This window comes from Oncorhynchus mykiss, chromosome 5, assembly GCF_057628025.1.
Source record: "Oncorhynchus mykiss isolate SJ-2025 chromosome 5, ASM5762802v1, whole genome shotgun sequence".
NCBI classification, from domain to species: domain Eukaryota; kingdom Metazoa; phylum Chordata; class Actinopteri; order Salmoniformes; family Salmonidae; genus Oncorhynchus; species Oncorhynchus mykiss.
In genome coordinates this window covers 15,260,428-15,280,576 of record NC_143026.1, presented here as the reverse complement: position 1 = coordinate 15,280,576, position 20,149 = coordinate 15,260,428, and the positions used below count along the sequence as shown (strand labels likewise).

At 43.9% G+C, this 20,149-nt stretch overlaps 2 protein-coding genes across 48 annotated transcripts in view; one reads left to right on the top strand and one right to left on the bottom strand.

The window, feature by feature from the left end:
* The first annotated feature begins 24 nt into the window (after positions 1 to 24).
* Positions 25 to 19,443, top strand: nup188 (nucleoporin 188). 2 transcript variants are annotated; one of them, XM_036976881.2, is made up of 42 exons: positions 25 to 167; positions 855 to 909; positions 1,025 to 1,098; positions 1,195 to 1,279; positions 3,008 to 3,088; positions 3,442 to 3,486; positions 3,612 to 3,704; positions 4,043 to 4,162; positions 5,895 to 6,106; positions 6,492 to 6,606; positions 6,796 to 6,996; positions 7,366 to 7,455; positions 7,635 to 7,700; positions 7,814 to 7,933; positions 8,024 to 8,150; positions 8,293 to 8,448; positions 8,651 to 8,777; positions 8,954 to 9,041; positions 9,726 to 9,802; positions 9,902 to 10,016; positions 10,335 to 10,455; positions 10,664 to 10,730; positions 10,986 to 11,111; positions 11,554 to 11,794; positions 12,120 to 12,326; positions 12,502 to 12,671; positions 13,051 to 13,188; positions 14,247 to 14,445; positions 14,647 to 14,724; positions 14,814 to 14,899; positions 15,095 to 15,240; positions 15,362 to 15,540; positions 15,966 to 16,166; positions 16,308 to 16,400; positions 16,658 to 16,810; positions 16,913 to 17,050; positions 17,202 to 17,276; positions 17,406 to 17,621; positions 17,830 to 17,961; positions 18,103 to 18,173; positions 18,254 to 18,383; positions 18,541 to 19,443. In XM_036976881.2, the coding sequence occupies exons 1-42, from the start codon at positions 142 to 144 to the stop codon at positions 18,706 to 18,708; spliced, it is 5,208 nt and encodes a 1,735-aa protein (XP_036832776.1). In that variant the 5' UTR covers positions 25 to 141; the 3' UTR covers positions 18,709 to 19,443. The 2 variants fall into 2 exon arrangements, with proteins under 2 accessions (XP_036832776.1, XP_090090006.1); XM_090233880.1 differs by having other exon boundaries at positions 121 to 158.
* Positions 19,228 to 20,149, bottom strand: part of cdk5rap2 (CDK5 regulatory subunit associated protein 2) — a 71,907-nt gene continuing 70,985 nt past the window's right edge. For all 46 annotated transcript variants that reach the window (XM_036976876.2, XM_090233871.1, XM_090233872.1 and 43 more), the window contains one exon: positions 19,228 to 20,094. In XM_036976876.2, the coding sequence (XP_036832771.2) occupies positions 19,955 to 20,094 (140 nt within the window). In that variant the 3' untranslated portion in view covers positions 19,228 to 19,954. The remainder of the gene's footprint in view (positions 20,095 to 20,149) is intronic.

Here is a 20,149-nt window from a genome sequence, read left to right as displayed (position 1 = left end):
GTTATTATATATTTAATTTCATGTGAATGGTAAATGTTTGGTATTTATATACATTTAAAATCATAACTATAACCATAACATCTACAGGTCACGTGATGGGGTCCATGTCGCAGACAAGTTACGTCACGTTGCAGGGAGAAGATGGCGGACTCGGAGATGTATGTGAGGTAACTAAATGAAATACAACTTATGTATACTTTGACCATTATAGCTTTCAAATTCATGAGTAAAGTTTAACATATGCTTTAATTTAGAAATTGTACTTAAATTTGTACAGCAATGTGAAAGCTTCCCTTGGAGGGAACTAGTTGCTAGTAGTAGCAAGCTGCTAGCTCGTTAACATGCTTGCTAAATACATTTGAATGGCATGATAGCGCGGTCTGTTACACAGTTCCAAACGCATGACGACAGCAGCATGCATCAACGAGACGTGAACTAGCAAGCTTAGTTAGCGTACAACTGGCATTTGTCTGGGAATACACTTTCAGACATGTATTCGTCATAAAAACATTTACTTGATAATTTAGCTAGCTAACTAACTAACTAAACAACGTTAATGCTGATTTTGCGTATTAAACTGGTACAGCTAATTAGCTACCTAGTCAGCTTGAGGGAGTTGACAGCTGGTTCACAATAACAAACATCATAGCACACTTGTTATTAGTTAGCTTTGTTCTAACTGTGGCCACTCACTGCACTTTTATAAAGTTACGTTTTAATAGCTATATGTCTAACTTAAACCATATTTGCCGTTATGCCACTAAAGCCATAACTCCGATTTGAACAGTTAACTATGAGTTTAACCACCTGAAAAATACTATCTAGGGAACTATGGAATTGTTTTGCTTTTGCAGGAGCAGCCGAGAGTTATGGACTATCTTACTGGGGAGATCTGCATTGAGGGAACCGGTAGGTAGCCTTTATTTCCTCACCTATCATATATTTTATATTTCAAAAAAGTCTGACAATGTCTGCCACTGTGCTTTTTTCCCTTCAATATTACATCCATCCTTGATGGATGAAGGCTCAAATAGAGGAAGAACTAGATCGAAATTGGGAGCGATTACTTCAAGGGCTGTGTTACTACAAAACACCCAGGTATGCTGTGCAATCTAACTATTTAAATGATCCAATACGAAATAGTTAAGCTTGTCGATAGACCAAATTATGTTTGAAATTTTTTCCTTGTTTTAGTTCATCAGCGGCGGAAAAACTGAAAGCGGACAAAGATGTGGCTCAACCATTGAAGGATTTTGGTCTGAGGATCAGTAAACTGTTGGTAAGGAATGCTGAAATGATCTGATGGGATAGTGAATGAAGTCAGATATACTGATACTGTATAGTGTAATGTTGCATGGCAAAAACGGTTATTATTTTGAATACTACAGTGCCTTGCAAAAGTATTCACCCCTTTGGCATTTTTCCAATGTTGTTGCCTTACACCCTGGAATTAAAATTCCTTTTTGGGGGGTTTGTATCGTTTGATTTACACATGTTTACCACTTTGAAGATGCAAATTATTTTCTGTGCAACAAAACAATAATTAAGACAAAAACAGAACTTGAGCATGCATAACTATTCCTCCCCCCAAAGTCAATACTTTGTAGAGCCACCTTTTACAGCTGCAAATCTCCTGGGGTATGTCTCTATATGCTTGGCACATCTAGCCACTGGGATTTTTGCCCATTCTTCAATGCAAAACTGCTCCAGCTCCTTCAAGTTGGATGGGTTCCGCTGGTGTACAGCAATCTTTAAGTCATACCACATTCTCAATTGGATTGAGGTCTGGGCTTTGACTAGGCCATTCCAAGACATTTAAATGTTTCCTCTTAAACCACTCGAGTGTTGCTTTAGCAGTATGCTCAGGGTCATTGTCGTGCTGTAAGGTGAACCTCCGTTCCAGTCTCAAATCTCGTGAAGACTGAAACGGGTTTCCCTCAAGAATTTCACTGTATTTAGCACCATCCATCATTCCTTCAATTCTGACTAGTTTCCCAGTCCCTGATGGAGAAACATACCCACAGCATGATGCTGCCACCAACATGCTTCACTGTGGGGATGGTGATGAGGTGTTGGGTTTGCGCCAGACAGTGTTTTCATTGATGGCCAAAAAGCTCAATTTGTCTCATCTGACCAGAGTACCTTCTTCCATATGTTTGGGGAGTCTCCCACATGCCTTTTGGCAAACACCAAATGTGTTTTCTTATTTTTTCTGGCCACTCTTCCTTGAAGCCCAGCTCTGTGGAGTGTACAGCTTAAAGTGGTCCTATGGACAGATACTCCATTAGCCGCTGTGGAACTTTGCAGCTCCTTCAGGGTTATCTTTGGTCTCTTTGTTGCCTCTGATTAATGTCGTCCTTGCCTGGTCTTTGAGTTTGTGGGCAGCTCTCTCTTGGCAGGTTTGTGGTGCCATATTCTTTAAATTTTTTAATAAAGGATTTAATGGGATCTTCAAAGTTTCTGATATTTTTTTATAACCCAACCTTGATCTGTACTTCTCCACAACTTTGTCCCTGACCTGTTTGGAGACCTCCTTGGTCTTCATAGTGGTATTGCAGACTCTGGGGCCTGAATATACATGTGATACTTAGATTGCACACGGGAGGACTTTATTTAACTAATTATGTGTCTTCTGAAGGCAATTGGTTGCACCAGATCTTATTTAGGGGCTTCATAGCAAAGAGGGCGAATACATATGCATGCACCACTTTAACTTAATAAAAATAAAATTGAAACAAGTACATTTTTACACTTCACCAATTTGGACTATTTTGTCTATGTCCATTACATGAAATCCAAATAAAAATCTAATTCAATTACAGGTTCTAATGCAACAAAATAGGAAAAATGCCACGGGGGGTGAATACTTTTGCAAGGCACTGTATATAGTGTAATGATGCATGGAGACACAACACCAATTAACTTGAATACAGTATATGAACAGGGTATGATTAACAGTTGTAATTCCTTTCCTTTGTGGAATTTATTAACACACTTTTTTTTTCAGGGTCTGGATCAACAGCAGAGTGTACAGATTTTACAATGTTACCTTCAAGAAGATTACAGAGGGACCCGCAACACTCTGAAGGTAGTCTTGCTACAGCGCTCTCTTGCTCTGTGTGTAGTGATACTAGATTCAGAAAAAATATCAGATAACTGACAATATTTACTACTAAATATTGTCAGTCTAGACATGTTTATTTATTTTTACCTTTATTTAACTAGGCAAGTCAGTTAAGAACAAATTCTTATTTTCATTGATGGCCTAGGAACACTGAACACTGCCTTATTCAGTGGCAGAACGACCGATTTTTACCTTGTCAGCTATGGGATTCGACCTTGCAACCTTTCGGTTACTAGTCCAATGCTGCCCCATGAACCTTGACTAGAGAACCTGCCCCATGAACCTTGACTAGAGATATCTTATCTGCCCCCTCGTAGGATGTTCTGCAGGATGAGAGACCGAGCCAAGCCCTACTTCTGAAGGTTAGTACAAGCTCCCAAAAGCTACCTAAGTTGGCTGGAATTCTATTTCACCAGCTCATAAAGCATAATCAGGTCAATTGATAGGCTTATACACTGATTCTTTGAGTGTGTGTCTGTGTGTTCAGATCGCTGACTATTACTACGAGGAGCGTGTGTGTCATCTGCGATGCGTCCTCCTCCTGCTGACGTACTTTCAGGATGAGAGACACCCTTACAGGGTAAGGAGCTCCCTTCTGTCTGCTAGGACTTAACACTGTGGTCCAATGTTACACTAGACCCATCTGTATGTATGGGTAAGCTCATTTGCTGGGTAGCTCATTTGATGCTAATACAGTACAGGCCAATGTTCCTGATTGGCTATTTGTAGTAGCTATGATCTTTCTAACACATTGTAACCTGTGTTTACATTTATTGATACCAATTATGGGAAATAACAGTGAAGCATACAATGGTACAGGTTACAAATAGTACAGTTTAGACATGGAAGTGTGTAAACATTTAAAAAAAGGTATGACAACTTTGAATCAATTGTTGTTGTTTTTTGCTTTGGGTGCAGGTGGAGTACTCCAACTGTGTGAACAAGCTGGAGAAGGACCTGGTCAATAACTACCAGAAGCAGTTTGAGACCCTGTTCAAAGCTGAATCCCCGACATGGGAGACGCATGGCAACCTCATGGTTAGAACTACATTCTTTACTACCCTATTCCAAGTTAGACATTGAGTTTAGGATTTGATTGACTCCTCAGTGCTTGATGTAAATATGGGTATCTCAAACTCTCCATAAGTTCTTATCGTAATGTTTTCAACATTATCTTGTGGAAATGTTTTCCACCTTCAGTACCAGTCGAAAGTTTGGACACCTACTCATTCAAGGGTTTTTCTTTGTTTTTACTATTTTCTACATTGTGTAATAATAGTGAAGACAATCAAAACTATGAAATAACATGTGGAATCATGTAGTAACCAAAAAACTATTAAACAAATCCAAATATATTTTCTATTTGAGATTCTTCAAAGTAGCCACCCTTTGCCTTGATTACAGCTTTGCACACTCTTGGCATTCTCTCATCCAGCAGCACCTGGAATGCTTTTCGAACAGTCTTGAAGGAGTTTCTACATATGCTGAGCACTTGTTGGCTGCTTTTCCTTCGCTCTGTGGTTTAACTCATCTCAAACCATCTCAATTGGTTTGAGGTTGGGTGATTGTGGAGGCCAGGTCATCTGATGCAGCACTGTATCACTCAGCTTCTTGGTCAAATAGCCCTTACACAGCCTGGAGATGTGTTGGGTCATTGTCCTGTTGAAAAACAAAGGATTGTCCTACTAAGCGCAAACCAGATGGGATGGTGTATCGCTGCAGAATGCTGAAGTAGCCATGCTGGTTAAGTGTACCTTTTTGAATTCTTATTAAATAACCGACAGTGTCACCTCCAACGCACCATCACAGCTCCTCCATGCTTCATGGAGATCATCCGTTCACCTGCTCTGCGTCTCACAAAGGCACGGCGGTTTGAACCAAAAATCTCAAATTTGGACTCATCAGACCAAAGGACAGATTTCCACCGGTTTAAGCTCTATTGCTCGTGTTTCTTGGCCCAAGCAAGTCTGTTCTTCTTATTGGTGTCCTTTAGTAGTGGTTTCTTTGCAGCAATTCAACCATGAAGGCCTGATTTACGCGGTCTCCTGAACAGTTGATGTTGATGGGTCTGTTACTTGAACTCATTTATTTGGGCTGCAATCTGAGGTGCAGTTAACTCTAATGAACTTATCTCCTGCTGCAGAGGTAACTCTGGGTCTTCCTTTCCTGTGGCGGTCCTCATGAGTGTGAGTTTCATCATAGCCCTTGATGGTTTTTGCGACTGCACTTGAAGAAATGTTCAAGTTATTGAAGTTTTCCGGGTATACTTTAAGACATGAAGTTCAGTCATGTCGGACTGTCGTTTCTCTTTGCTTATTTGAGCTGTTCTTGCCATAATATGGACTTGATATTTTACATCTACCTTGTCACAACACAACTCATTGGCTCAAACGCATTAAGAAGGAAAGAAATTCCACAAATTAACCTTTAACAAGGCACTCCTGTTAAGTGAAATGCATTCCAGGTGACTACCTCATGAAGCTGGTTGAGAGAATGCCAAACCTCTCTGCCATTTGTTTAACACTTGTTTGGTTACTATGTGTTGTTTCATAGTTTTGATGTTTTCACTATTATTCTACAATGTAGAAAATAGTAAAACTAAAGAAAAACCCTGGAATCAGTAGGTGTGTCCAAACTTTTGACTGGTGTTGTATTTAAACCAGATGCTGTGACTTTTCTCCAGGAAATCAAAGGTTTTTATCAGTTATATATTGAATCTTATTTCTATTATGTGCATCTTTCTTAATCAATCATGTTTCTCTCTGGTCAGACGGAGAGGCAGGTGTCCCGCTGGTTCCTGCAGTGTCTGAGGGAGCAGTCCCTGCTGCTGGAGATTCTGTTCCTGTACTATGCCTACTTTGAGATGGGTCCCGGAGACCTGCTCAGCTTCACCAAGATGTTCAAGGAACAGGGCTTCGGCCTTCGCCAAACCAACAGACACCTGGTAGACAAGAGCATGGATGCCCTGGTTGACCGCATCGGGTCAGTCACAGCACTAATACACTGGAGTGGATGGAAATATTCATATAGCTAGCTACTTCTTGTTGGCCTCTATATTGATCTGAGGTTAGGGACATGGCCTACATTTTAGAAGATTGCAAGCTACATTTGTTTCCTTTAGCAATTAATTTGTAAACAGAATGGCAGAGCATTAGCGAATACACTGTACTGGATGTAAATCTACATAGCCAGCTATCTACTTCCTAATGGCATCTTTATTGGTCAGACAGATTTAAGTAAGTTACATTTTCAGGATAATTGCTACATTTGTTGCTTTGGCTTGGGCAAGGGATTCAGTTTAATTAAAGAACAATAATATTTTCTAAAGATATTCCCTCTTGTTAATGTATCTCCTTCTGTCTTGCAGGTACTTCAGCTGTCTGATCCTGGTGGAAGGCATGGACATAGACTTCCTCCACAAGTGTGCCCTAGAGGACCGCACGGAGCAGCACCAGTTCTCCAACACCCCTGCCATCAGCAAGGTAAACACTGAGCACCTTTACATGTACTGTTGGAATTGACGTGTATACACTCCAGTTTTGTTATCAGAATGAGCTAGTTCAGATTGAAATGTTCTGGAAGTAGTAGTTTTGATGATCAGTTCGATGGGGGAATACTTTGCAATTGATCAATAAGTGACTCTCATTATTGTCAACTTTGTCACCCACCAGGAGATGGACCAGATGCTGCTGACGTTTGGTGACATCCCTCACCACGGGCCAGTGCTGCTGGCCTGGGTCCTGCTGAGACACACCTTGAGCCCAGATGAGTCCAGCCCCGTCATCAGACGCATCGGGAACACCTCCCTACAACTGGGGGTGTTTCAGTACCTCACCACCATGCTGCAGGGTCTGGGAGGCACTGGGAATAATGTAGGAACACACACATTATAATAAAAATACACACAAAACGCTCACCTAGCACAGGACAGCACACACAGACACATTTTACATACGCATACAGCACAACACGCACAACCTGCAAGAATTATTCACACAATGTTTCAGAAATATTCTGCTTTCATTTTTTTGTATTTATTGAACATTTATTTAACTAGGTAAGTCAGTTAAGAACAAATTCTTATTTTCAATGATGGCCTAGGAACAGTTGGTTTAACTGCCTTGTTCAGGGGCAGAATAACCGATTTTTACCTTGTCAGCTCGGGGATTCAATCCAGCAACCTTTCGGTTACTGGCCCAATGCTCTAACCACACCTGCCGTTATGTTTCCTCCTCCCACAGTGCACAGCCAGTACAGCCAGGATGTGTATCTACGGCCTCCTCTCCTTTGTCATTACCTCCTTTGAAGAGGAGACGCTGGGCAGCCAACAGGTACCAGGCCTTGCTATCGCACATTGAGGCTCAGACAAGTAACGATAATGTTTAGTTGTAGCACAGATTGATCAGTTATATCACAGATTCATGACTTAAGAATTCGGCATAGTTTCCAAATTCCTAATGATGCTGATAAATAATATCACAGATTAATGATTGAATGGTCCCCCTCATAGCATCTAATAAATGCAGCGTGTGAAGTCCTCTCTGCGCCCAGTCTGGCTGAGCTCTTCTGGGAAACGGTGAGGGGAAATTAATTAAACCGATTCTGCTTCGTGAAGGATGTGATATCACTCCAAGAATATGTCTCTAGCTAAATTTCCTAATATAATGACTTTTTGAATGCTTTTCCCAGAAGCCCACTATGGGATTGGGAATGATCCTGGATAGCGCAATGGGAATGTTCCCACACAAGACTGGTATGCTGTTGCAGCTCCTTACTGCGCTCCTGTCAGATAAGTCCACTGCAAAGAAGGTATTGATTACACAAACCGTTCTGCTGGTCTGTGGTTACACTTGATTAATGTGTCTGTGGTTACACTTGATTCATGTGTCTGTGTGTTAGGTGTACATTTTCCTGGACAAGATGTCGTTCTACACCGAGGTCTACAAAACAAAGCCCAATGATGTCATCTCTAGAGACGACGAGACACTGTGGCGGAGACAAGCACCAAAACTCCTCTACCCTCTCGGTGTGTTTAGGCTGCTTGTTAGAATAAACAGACTAATGTGTGTGCACATTAGTATTTTTGTGATGTTATAGTCTTTAAGTAATTGTCTTTCATTACATTTCTTCAAATATTTCTGATTGAGATCTCTCCCTCTGTCTGTCAGGCCTGGGCCAGACTAACCTGCGGATGCCTCAGGGTGTGCTCGGTCAGGTGGCTGTGGGGGAGCAGGGCTACGTGGTGCGCTGGGACTACTCCTACAGTGCCTGGATCCTGTTCACCTGTGAGATAGAGATGCTGCTCCACGTTGTCTCTACTGCAGGTAACTAGATAAATACAGGCACATTTACAGACCCACACATATACTTACACGGGTCAAGTCATACTATATACCCAAATGCATCCTCAAACATACAGTACACACACACACACAAATAATTTCTCTATCAGCAGAGATCCTTCAATACAAGCGTTTTTGTTTCAGTGTATGTGAATATGTGTGTGTGATTCTCTCCCTGGTCCAGATGTGATCTTGCACTGTGAGCGTGTGAAGCCCATCCTGGACCTGGTCCATAAGATGATCAGCACAGACTGGACCGTGTCTGACTGTCTGCTGCCCCTCACCTCACGCATCTACATGTTACTGCAGAGGTGAGATGCAACACACACATCTCTTTATCACTGTCATGGACAGTAATTATATATTTCACATGGAATAATGATAAGCTTGTTTGGGCTCCCTTCAAAGTTGATTTGTAAGTATTTTGTATTTGTTGGTACTTTGTATTCATGGATTATTTGAGAATATTGTGTTGTCTTTGAGTTAGGTTGACGTCAGTCATCAACCCTCCAGTGGATGTGATAGCGTCCTGTGCGAACTGCCTCATCGTCCTGGCTGCTAGGATGCCTGGCAAGGTGGGTTACAGATGGTCTGGTAGAGCAGGTTTTCCCAAACGCAGTCCTGAGGCTACCCCTGGGTGCACGTTTTGGTTTTTGCCCTAGAACGACAGCTGATTTTAAATAATCAAAGCTTGATGGTGAGTTGGTTATTTGAGTCCGTTGTGTAGGGGGGCCCAGGACCGAGTTTGGGAAACCCTGCTCTACGCGGCTCTGAGGGGCCTCATAGCCTCCAACAGACTTAAAGGACATGTGCAGTCAAAAACATGATTTCCTGTGTGTTTTATATATATTTCCACACTGAGGTTGGAGTAATACTGTGAAAATTGCCTTTTTTATTGTAAGATCTGTTTGAAAAGACCACCTGAAATGTCATCCTGTTTTGGTGGGATGGAGTTTTAGCCTGCCTGGTGATATCACTAGGTGGTACATTTTGTTAATAGACCAATAGGAAAGGGTTCCAAACCTCTCTGCCAATAAAAGCTGTTTTCAGTTATCCCCTCCTAACCACTCCCAGATAATAAAATACAATTATTGCTTGAGAAAGTGCTCTTTGATAAGAAGCTATTTTTGATAATTTAATTGAAAACAATCACAGGTACTTAATTGTTAACAAGAAATGATTTGATATTGAGATAAAAATGGACCTTTACCATTCTTTAATGTGTGTGTATTGTTATGCCCCCTCTACTTTCTGAGTAGGTTTGGTCCAGCTTGCACCACACTGGTTTTCTGCCCTTCGCCTCCTCCCCTCTGACCAATATGGCACAGTCCATCAGGTAGGTTGTGTCACACCATATCATATTCACAGGGGGGGGGGAAGTCTTTGAGGGGTCTTGTTTGGTCATAGTTAATATTATGTATTTGTATATATCCAGTGCTGAGGGGATGAAGGCAGGTAACTACGGCAACCTGCTGGTCCTGATTGAGCAGCCCAGAGGGGAGTACGCTGTGACCATCGCCTTCCTGCGCCTCGTCACCACCCTGGTCAAGGTATCTCGCTCTCTCTATTCTATTAACAGTCTAGTAATGGCTCATCAACCCCCCAAAAAATAGCTTACATCTATCCCATCTCAATGTCTTTCTTTTACATGGGGCATTATATAGCCATTTCAAGTAAATCTGTTTTTAAAGGGGGAAAATAAAATAAGCATACAGACAAGACAAAAACAGACAATACTTTATCATAACACTTCTCCACTCCTCAATCTCCACAAAGGTCTTGTGTTTAGGGGCTTGGAGTTTATTTGGCATTGAGCGGCTGGCTGACTATCAGTAGTTGTAATGACTGTGTGTCCTTCCTGCCCTCAGGGCCAGCTGGGCAGCACCCAGGACAAGGGCCTCATCCCCTGTGTGCTGCTGGTGCTGAAGGAGATGCTGCCCACCTACCACAAGTGGCGCTACAACACCCACGGAGTCAGAGAGAGGATCGGTGAGTACCTTCACAAGTCTATGGTGGTCAACTACATCAGTGATATCCCTTTTAGAATATGTGCAATGTTTGTCTGAAATTGCACTCTGTTCTCGTTTTATAGTGCACTACTTTTGACCAGGGCCCACAGTTGAGGGTGGCCTTAGCCCTATTGAAAGGGCTGGCTGTAAAACTACTGTCAGACTGACAAACATTCTGAATCCTCTAGGTTGTCTGATCCTGGAGTTGGTCCATGCCATCCTGAACCTCAGTCCAGAGGGAGAGGCTAGTGGCAGGTAGGGCTGCTGTGCATATCAAAACAACATTCCTTATTCTACCTAAACAGACATTACATCACTAAGAAACTAAATGCTTCTTGTCCGTCTGAATTGCTGGTTATTGAATTTGGAACTGAGTAAAACGCACATCTGAATAGTGCGTTGCAGACTGACAGGACTCTGTAGACCCAGATGGAGCCTAACCCCATAGTATTACTATCAAACAGAAAAGGATTGGTGTCATATTTTAACCTTTCTCTATCTCTCCCCCAGCACGCCAACCCTCCAGTCTCTGTGTATCTACAGTCTGGCTAACACCGAGGCTGGCCAGGCGGTGGTTAATATCATGGGGGTGGGAGTGGACACCATAGACATGGTCCTGGCTGCTCAGCCCAGCAGGTAACGTGTCACTCTACACCTTGGCGAGTCTACAGCTGACCACTGCCACACCAGTGGTCTTTGTATCATAGTGTCTCAGGAGGGGGAGACCGGTTCAGAACATTGCATGTAGATAGAAAAGCAGTGGATATAGAGTTGCCACAGCTTTCTTTTTTTTAAGAGTGGGGCAGTCCCACTCAAGTACTTTTTATTGGAGAGGACAGAAGTACAGAGGAAAGATGGAGCGTTTTCTGAAATGTAGTGGGACGGATTGAAATCCATGCTGCAGCGGTAATATGTGCTTCGGAGGCAGCAGCTTAGACCGCTTGACTACCCTAGACCACTTACAATGAATTCTGTTTATATAACTGAATAAGTACATTGGCCCCATTGTATGTTCTATTGTTTGTGAATTGGAAACTGATTTCCATGTTAATTTAAACTTTTCTGTGTCTCCCTCTAGTGGTGGCTCGGAGGGCCCAGGTCAGATCCTTATCCAGACGGTCAAGCTGGCCTTCTCCGTCACCAACAACGTGATCCGCCTCAAGCCACCGTCGAGCGCCGTTTCGCCCCTGGAGCAGGCGCTGACGCAGCACGGTGGCCACGGCAGCAACCTAATTGCCGTGCTTGCCAAGTACATCTACCACAAACACGACCCGGCCCTACCGCGCCTCGCCATCCAGCTGCTCAAGAGGCTCGCCACGGTAACTCAACACACATTGCACATATGATGATCAGAGCAATCAACTAAGGTAGTGAAAATCCCAACGTAGTTCGAGCAGCATCATAAGTTACACTTGCCACATTCTCTGTTGGGTAGTGTTTGGAGGTTAGCGAGCAAATACATGAATCAATCAAATGTATTGAGTCTTTTTTTTTTTACATCACCAGTTGTTACAGGGCTTAAAAGTAGAGAGCAAGAGAACGCAGTGAGACACTTGAAGTAGATGTTACCATTTCTGTTGACAAGACTACAGTACTAGTTTCTCAAGATCTTGTGTAATATTTACGTAACCTTCTGGTTTCCAGGTGGCTCCCATGTCGGTGTACGCCTGCCTGGGCGGTGACGCGGCTGCCATCAGGGATGCCTTTCTGACTCGGCTACAGAGCAGGACGGAGGACATGAGGATCAAGGTGATGATCCTGGAGTTCCTCACCGTGGCCGTGGAGACCCAGCCAGGCCTCATCGAGCTCTTCCTCAACCTGGAGGTCAAGGACGGCGCAGAGGGGTCAAAGGTAAGAGCTGGGCGAAGCAGGCAGTCTAAGCGTAGGACAGGAACATGTTAGGACTTAGACTTGTGTGTTGATGTTTAATACGTATAGTTAAGTTTTATTTGAGTTTCTGAATCTTTATACCAGACTCAGTTCAGTAATTTAATAGACAAGTCTTTCTTTTCTCTCTCCCTCCCAGGAGTTTCTGCTGGGTGAGTGGAGCTGTCTGCAGGTTGTGTTGGACCTGATTGACTCCAGGCAGCAGGGGAAGTATTGGTGTCCCCCCCTGCTGCACCGCGCCGCCCTGGCCTTCCTCCACGCCCTGTGGCAGGACCGACGGGATAGCGCAATCTCTGTCCTACGCACCAAGTGAGTGAGCTGACACTGCCTGGGCACACTAACACAGCCAGAGATACACGGTTGAAACATGCATGCACAAACACACCAACATGAGAGATTATGCCGTAACATTGTTTTTGTTGTGTGTTTCAAGTGATTTCATGTAACACCTCATGGCACAACGTCTCTCCCCCTTGTTACCTACTTTTGGTGTGCATGTATTGACATGTATGTGTAACTGACAGATGCACACACATTACTTGTTTTTGTTTTTATATGTATGTAAATTGTCTCATGTCCTTTTACATTATCTGTCAGACCCCAGTAAGACTTAAGTGGCGCCATCGGTGTTTGCTGATGGGCATCCTAATAAATGTATGTATTAAATCTATGACGTTTCCTCCCACAGAGAGAGGTTTTGGGAAAACCTGACCACGCCTTTGTTTGGAACCCTTCCCGCCCCCTCAGACATCACTGAGCCTTGTGTTCTGGAGACCTGTGCCTTCGTCATGAAAATCATCGGCCTTGAGATCTACTATGTAGTCAGGTAACTAGGCTACATGTTTCTATAGCTACATACAGAAATTCAAGCCAGTATATTTGGTGGATTGAGTTGTTACTGGTATCAATGGCTTTATCTACCGAACTGCATATGATATGTCAAGCTGTCTGCATTATGTATTATTCTGTGTGTAAATCCGGGACACTCCATTTAATTGTTATGATTAATTTGTGGATGTCCATCATCCATTTTGCATGACATGTTACAAATTACAATTCGTACACTGTGCTACGAATTTGCTAAACTTACAATTTGTTGCTAATGTTGGCTAGGTGGCTAACATGAGCTAGCTGGCTAACGTTAGTGCTTTATTTTTATTTAACTATTTATTTAAGTAGGAAAGTCAGTTAAGAACAAATTCTTATTTACAATGACTGCCAACACCGGCCAAACCCGGACGACGCTGGGCCAATTGTGCGCCGCCCTATGGGACTCCCAATAACGGCCGGTTGTGATACAGCCAGGATTCGAACCAGGGTGTCTGTAGTGACGCCTCTAGCACTGAGATGCAGTGCCTTAGACCACTGCGCCACTCAGAAGCCAACTGGAGAATATATTGGGTTAATGTTTGGCGTTAGGTTAAAGGGGAAGGGTTAGCCAACATGCTAAGTAGTTGCAAAGTAGCTAAAAAGTATTTGAAACGTTAATTAGCTAAAATGCTGACGTTGTCCTTGATGAGATTCTGGGATACAACCTTTTGGGATGCTAGACATTCGCGTTATTTGCCACCCCGACCAACCACTCTCCTTTCGGTTTTGTCTTATGTAACCATGACAAACGTAACATATCATACTAATTTGAGTGTCCCGGATTTCCATTTATTATGTTATGTCTAGTCTGAGACCAGGCTGGTGCGAAATGCTAAACAAATACCTGTGACAATAAATGAATAAAATATATACATTGAGATATGAGATTGACTTGAGTTGAAATGTTTTAAATGTAATGGATAGATCAAACACGATTCCCTATTCTACCTGACAGACATTCATATCTGTTCCACACAGTATACTTCTATCTGAATGGCCCTCTCTTTTCCCCAGTGGCTCTCTGGAGCGCTCTCTGAAGGATGCACTGCAGAAGTTCTCCAGCGGGCGGCGCTACGAGTACTGGTCCCAGTATGTTAAGTCCCTGGTGGTCCATGTGGCAGAGACGGAGGAGGAAGAGGGCGTGCACTCGTTCTCCGAGACCCAGATGGTCATCTCAGCCTGGCGGATGCTGCTCATCCTCTCCACCAGTCATGTATGTCACACACCACTCCATTCACCACTGTGGAGTTTTTAAAAATTCACTGGAATTCTGTCAAACATGGCATAGGAATTCCATGATGAATACATGCATAAGCGATAAACAATACCCCATACATATATGGGAGGTAAAAAGAAAGATACTATGCAGATCAGTGTGGTTGGTTGGTTCATTGATGTGTTCTGATGGTTACAGTCGGATGTGATGCAGTTAAAGGAGGACTCTGCCAGACTTAAGCTCTTCATGGACGTGCTGGATGGGACCAAAGCTGCTGTGAGTTAGTCACCATGACAACTGCTCTCATCTCTTTCATCTCTGTCCTCTTCTCACTCATTAGCTATCACTTCCCCCTCTCTCTCTAGTTGCTGGTGCCCATGTCTGTGCCCTGTCTACGTCTGGGATCCATGATGGCTACTCTTCTGCTGATCCTGCTTAAACAGTGGAGAAGGTTTGTGTGTGTGCCCACATGTGTGAATTGATGTACATTGTGTCCACACATGTTGAAATATCAGGATAAAGAAAATCATCTCAAAGCTGTTCTAATTCAGTGAGGTAGTACATTGGTTGTTAATAATCAAACTCTTTCTGCACGTCTTAGCACTAACAACTGTTGTCTGTCCTCCTGTCCTGTTTACCCCTGCAGTGTGGTGGCCACGGCCCCTGACGTACTGGCCCCCCTTTCTCTGATCCTGGAGAGTGTCCTGCAGGCCGACCAGCAGCTGATGGAGAGTACCAAGGCCAAGGTGTTCTCTGCCCTCATCTCTGCACTTCAGATACAGGGACTCAACGGTGAGGGGGACTAATCGCTGTGTATGCAACTCAATATTAGGAAGGTGTTCTTAATGTTTTGTACACTCATTGTACATGACTTGTCGAGTACTCTAACAGTATTGCTCATTACATTGATCAGGTGAGGAAATCTCCCAACTGCCCCAGCTGCTGCTCTGTGTGTGTGAGACGGTGCAGGACGAGGCGCTGGCACTGATTGACAGCACTCGTCACGCGGCTCAGGTGAGGGACATCCCGGATGACAAAGACAGCATGGAGACTGACGCCGTCCGCAGCTTCCAGAAGGACCAGAGAGACGGGGTGAGTCACACAGCGCCGGCAATTTAGAATGAGATTAACTTTATTCACGTAATGTGGACATTTCTCTTCAGCTTAACCGCATAAAAACAGACCTTAAGCAACACTAGAATAATTGTACTCTTCTAAACACACACAGTGCATAACTGTTGCTCCAAGTGTTTTGAAAAAGGGCACATCCAACCAAATAGTAAGCTGCAATGAATTACCTCTGCATGTGCTGAATAAATTCTAATCTTTGATCACGGTCAGGGCAGGTCAGCATGTCTGTTGTGGATCATCTCTAGCTTTGGTTTATGTAAAGCAAGAGTGGAATCAGAAGTTTTGATTTAAAGAGATTTGCATGATTTCTTGGTAATTCATTGAGTGATGAGGCGATTCATATTCACACCCCTCTTTCGCTCTCCCTCTTCATCTCTCTGTCTCAGGTGTGTGTGCTGGCCTTACACCTGGCCAAGGAGCTGTGTCGTGCCGACGAGGACGGGGAACACTGGGTTCTAGTGATGAGGAAGATTCCTGCTCTCCACTCTATTCTCAGCGCTCTAGAACTCAGCCTGCGCTCCAAACAGAACCTCTACTTTACCGAGGCTGCCCTGCACCTGCTGCTCACGCTAGCCCGCACACCACAGGTTCACACACACTACTACATTGCCAAATAATTTACTAAGACAGATATATTAGACATGATTTCTAATGCAAAAACCAAAATAACTAAATGCTTTATCAACCACATTAGTAATAAAGGATATTTCATCCCTCCTGTCCTCCAGGGTGCAGCAGCAGTAGCCGGGGCCGGCGTCATCCAGAGTATCTGTCTCCCTCTGCTCAGTGTCTACGAAGTGCCCTCTAACGGAGCCTCACAGGTAAAACACAAGCACAACATTGTACGCCCCAAAGGGCACCCTATTCCCTGAAAAGTACACTACGTTTGACCAGGGCTTTTATGTCTGGTCGAAAGTAGGGCACCACGTAGGGAATAGGGTGCCATTTGGAACACATGCTAAACCGATCATTAATTGACACTGCATTGAAGAATTGTTGTAGTGTTATTTTAACGTTAGGCGCTCGTGCTCTCTGTGGTATTATAACGTTAGTTTCTCTTCCTGATCTCCCTGGTCAGGGTTTCTCCCGTAAGTCCCAGGATGCTCCCTGCTGGCCGGGGGTGTACCGCCTCTCTATGTCCCTCATGGAGATCTTGCTCAAGACGCTGCGCTACAACTTCATCAACGAGGCCCTCGACTTTGTCGGAGTGCACCAGGAACGCATACTGCAGGTGTGTGTGTGTGTTCCTGTCTGTGAATTGTCATCTGTGTGTACACCATCTCTCTTCTTTTCTGTATATGGGTCCTAAAGCCTCTTTCTTTGTTTCTGTCAGTGCCTGAATGCGGTGCGGACGGTCCAGAGTCTGGTGTGTCTGGATGAGGCTGACCACACAGTGGGCTTCCTGCTGCAGCTGTCCAGCTTCTGTAAGGAGTGGCAGTTCCATCTGCCCCATCTGCTCCGAGATGTACAGGTCAGTCAGCACTGAGCATCACCAAATGTACACTTCAACTCTAATAATGAATGAAATGCCCTGTTTATTGTGATTTTTATTTTTCCCCAAAGTATATATTTTTGGCTTACAACAATAAAAACTTGGGTTTTTACTTTTTGTCAACCTGCAGATCAATCTGTGTTACCTGTGCCAGACGTGCACCTACCTCCTCCACAGCAGGAACATGCTTCATCACTACCTCCAGGTCAGACAGACATTACCATGTTGTTACTGGGATTATAAAGTCACATTTGTTATACCAGGTTGAATTAATGTCTAGAGAACTCTCCTTATTTCCATTTATTTTACCGGACGTCTTGTCATTGTCCCCCAGGCTAAGAATGGGGAGGCGCTGCCCTCCGGCCCCCGTGCCCAGAGAGATCCTCAGACGCCCTCCAAAGCTGCAGTCGAAGGAGGGGGCGGGGAGAGGGAGGAGGCGGAGCAGAAGGCCCTGCTGGCAGTGCAATGCAGCCTGCTGAAGATCCTCAGTAAGACTCTGGCCACGCTGCAGCACTTCACCCCTGACTGCTGTCAGATAATACTGGACCAGGTGAGAATAACACTCTCTAAAAACTCTGTCTGCACTGTTTGAACCGTGACTCCTATCATACCCACGACTCCATTAGCTCAATCTTCTAACAACTTACCAAACAATCACATCCTGCACCATCAGCTTCTACATAAAGAATGTGTTTGAACTGCCTTTTAAAGTTGAAACGTGTTAGCATATGTTCACTGACTGAGATTGTGTGTGACAGTGTATGGACCTGGCAGAGTACAGGACCTTGTTTGTGCTGAGCTTCACCACCTCGGCCTTTGACGCTGACGTGGCGCCCTCTTTTGGAACCCTACTGGCAACCATCAACGTGGCCCTAAGCATGCTGGGAGAGGTGGTTCCCCCCCAATAATTTCAAATTAATTCAGTTCGATCCAAGTCAAACTATGATGACATTGAAATTATTTTATTTCTTGCAAATTAGGAAAATAAATTGTACTGTACATTTGACTTTCTGTTTTCTGTCCGTATTTAGGTAGAGAAGAAGGAGCCAGCCTCTCTGAGTGTGGCCTCCCTGGCCTCGTCAGAGGAAACCCAAGCCCTCAAGTAAGGAGACAGAGAGAAAGTTGTTCTCACTGGTGGTAATATTGGTCATTTCTAACTGGTATGTGTGACTGTCCTTCCAGGTCTCTGCTGATGTTCACCATGGAGAACTGTTTCTACGTGCTCATCTCCCAGGCCGTCCGCTGTCTGAAGGACCCCAGCATCGCCCCCAGAGACAAACAGAGACTCAAACAGGAGCTTGGCTCTGAACTGGTAAGTCACTCATTCAGACTCAAAGCACCACCAGACTAGTTCTTTGCCATTCCAGTCCCATCTGTTCTCATCAGCTCAGTGTCTTGTTTCTAGTAGCCTGCAATTCATATAAAATAAGCTATTTTAATATATTTTGTGATGCCTGTCTCCCCTCCAGAGCACCCTCCTCTCCAGCCTGTCCCGTCACTTCCGCCGTGGCGCCCCCTCGTCCCCGGCCAGCAGCCTGCTGCCATCTCCCCAGCCCCCAGGCGCTAAGGCCAGCCACGAGGGTCAGGAGCCTTTCATCCAGCTGGTGCAGGCCTTCGTACGCCACATACAGAGGTAGACCCACCACGTGGAGTGTACGACTAGGGCCAGGAGGTTTTCCTGTTAAGAAGTTATGGGCCTGAAAAACTCTTGTCACACATGGCTATCGTATTCTCTTCTGAATTATACTTTTCACGGTGCAACAGTGTCGGTTCATTCTTTTCAGTTGAAGTGATATGTCAAGCCAGTCACCTTTCAAATCTGCTGTACAAAGTCCTGACGTGCCAGATTCTAACAATCGGGCTTTGGGTGTTCAGAAAATGCTCCCATACACATGGGTCATATGTCCAATTTGTCATGCTTATAGCCTACTATACCTCAGTGGGAATGTCAAAACAGAGGATACAGCTGCTTACAAGGGCTAGCTAAAAGAAAGTCCATTGAGAGACTAGACATTTACCTCTAAAAGAATCAGTAGTAACAGATCTTGGTGCTATTGAACATCTGTCTTGTTGACAGTGTCCAGTCTTTCCACCGGCCTAGTTTTATAGGCCATTTCTGACAACAGACCTTTTGGTATCAAAAAATCAAACCCATATCAAATTGTGACGCCACATTTAATCAATTTATACATTTGTAATGAGCTGCCTAGTTACTTTAGCTGCTGTTTTCTATATCATTTTGACTTTTCTAATGCTTGGACTGAGGGATTTTTTTCTCCTTTTAAAAATGTTGCTTGGATTTTCTGATTTATGTGCATCACGTACTGCTACATTAAAACAGGTTTGCTAATAAAATACCTAGTAGAACATGACATTTTGATTGTGTCTTCATGTATAGTTAATGTGTTGACTTGTTTATCATGTTTTGAGGACATTACATTGAGACATTACACTCCGAAGCCCAGGACAATATATAAACAAGAACCCACAATTGACAGGGAAAGACATCATTGTATAAAAAGGATATTACAATCTTAAGAAATTACATTTACAAGAGGGATAAAATGTTACATTTCCTTTTACAACTTTTGTACCGAACATAGGCAAGTGTGCAAGTACAGTCCTATTTGCATAGCTCAGGGTAAGGTTACTCAACAAGCAGACAGTATTAGAGCAGGGGAGGGGCCTGAAGGCAGTGTCCCTGACAGCTGGGGTACATCTCAATAGTGAGAAGTAAAGTGCCTACCTCTCCTTGTCCCTTTTCCTTAATTTGAACAGATTATGGGAAAACCAGTAATGCTTTTGCTAAACTGTATAACACATCAGTGCAGACAAAGGAAGGTGACGAGAGGAAGGCACCGTAGACTTATTGGATCGGCAGCTCTAGTAGCTGCAGTGGGATGAGGAGTCACTGTTCCTCTCCTCTGGGGATTCAGTGTATCTGCTGGCAGGGCTGAGGACACTCGGAGCTCCCTTGGAGGATCCTGAAGGACCGATGGTCACTGACCATTGACCGGGACCTCCTGTAGAGGCAAGGATGGGTCAGTTAACCAACCATACACATGCAATGTCCTAACA

Coding starts and splice junctions, on each gene's coding strand:
- nup188 (XM_036976881.2), top strand. CDS start 142: ATGGCGGACTCGGAGATGTATGTGAG. Junction 7,456..7,634: donor AGACGCTGGGCAGCCAACAG/GTACCAGGCCTT, acceptor TCCCCCTCATAG/CATCTAATAAATGCAGCGTG. Junction 7,934..8,023: donor ATAAGTCCACTGCAAAGAAG/GTATTGATTACA, acceptor TCTGTGTGTTAG/GTGTACATTTTCCTGGACAA.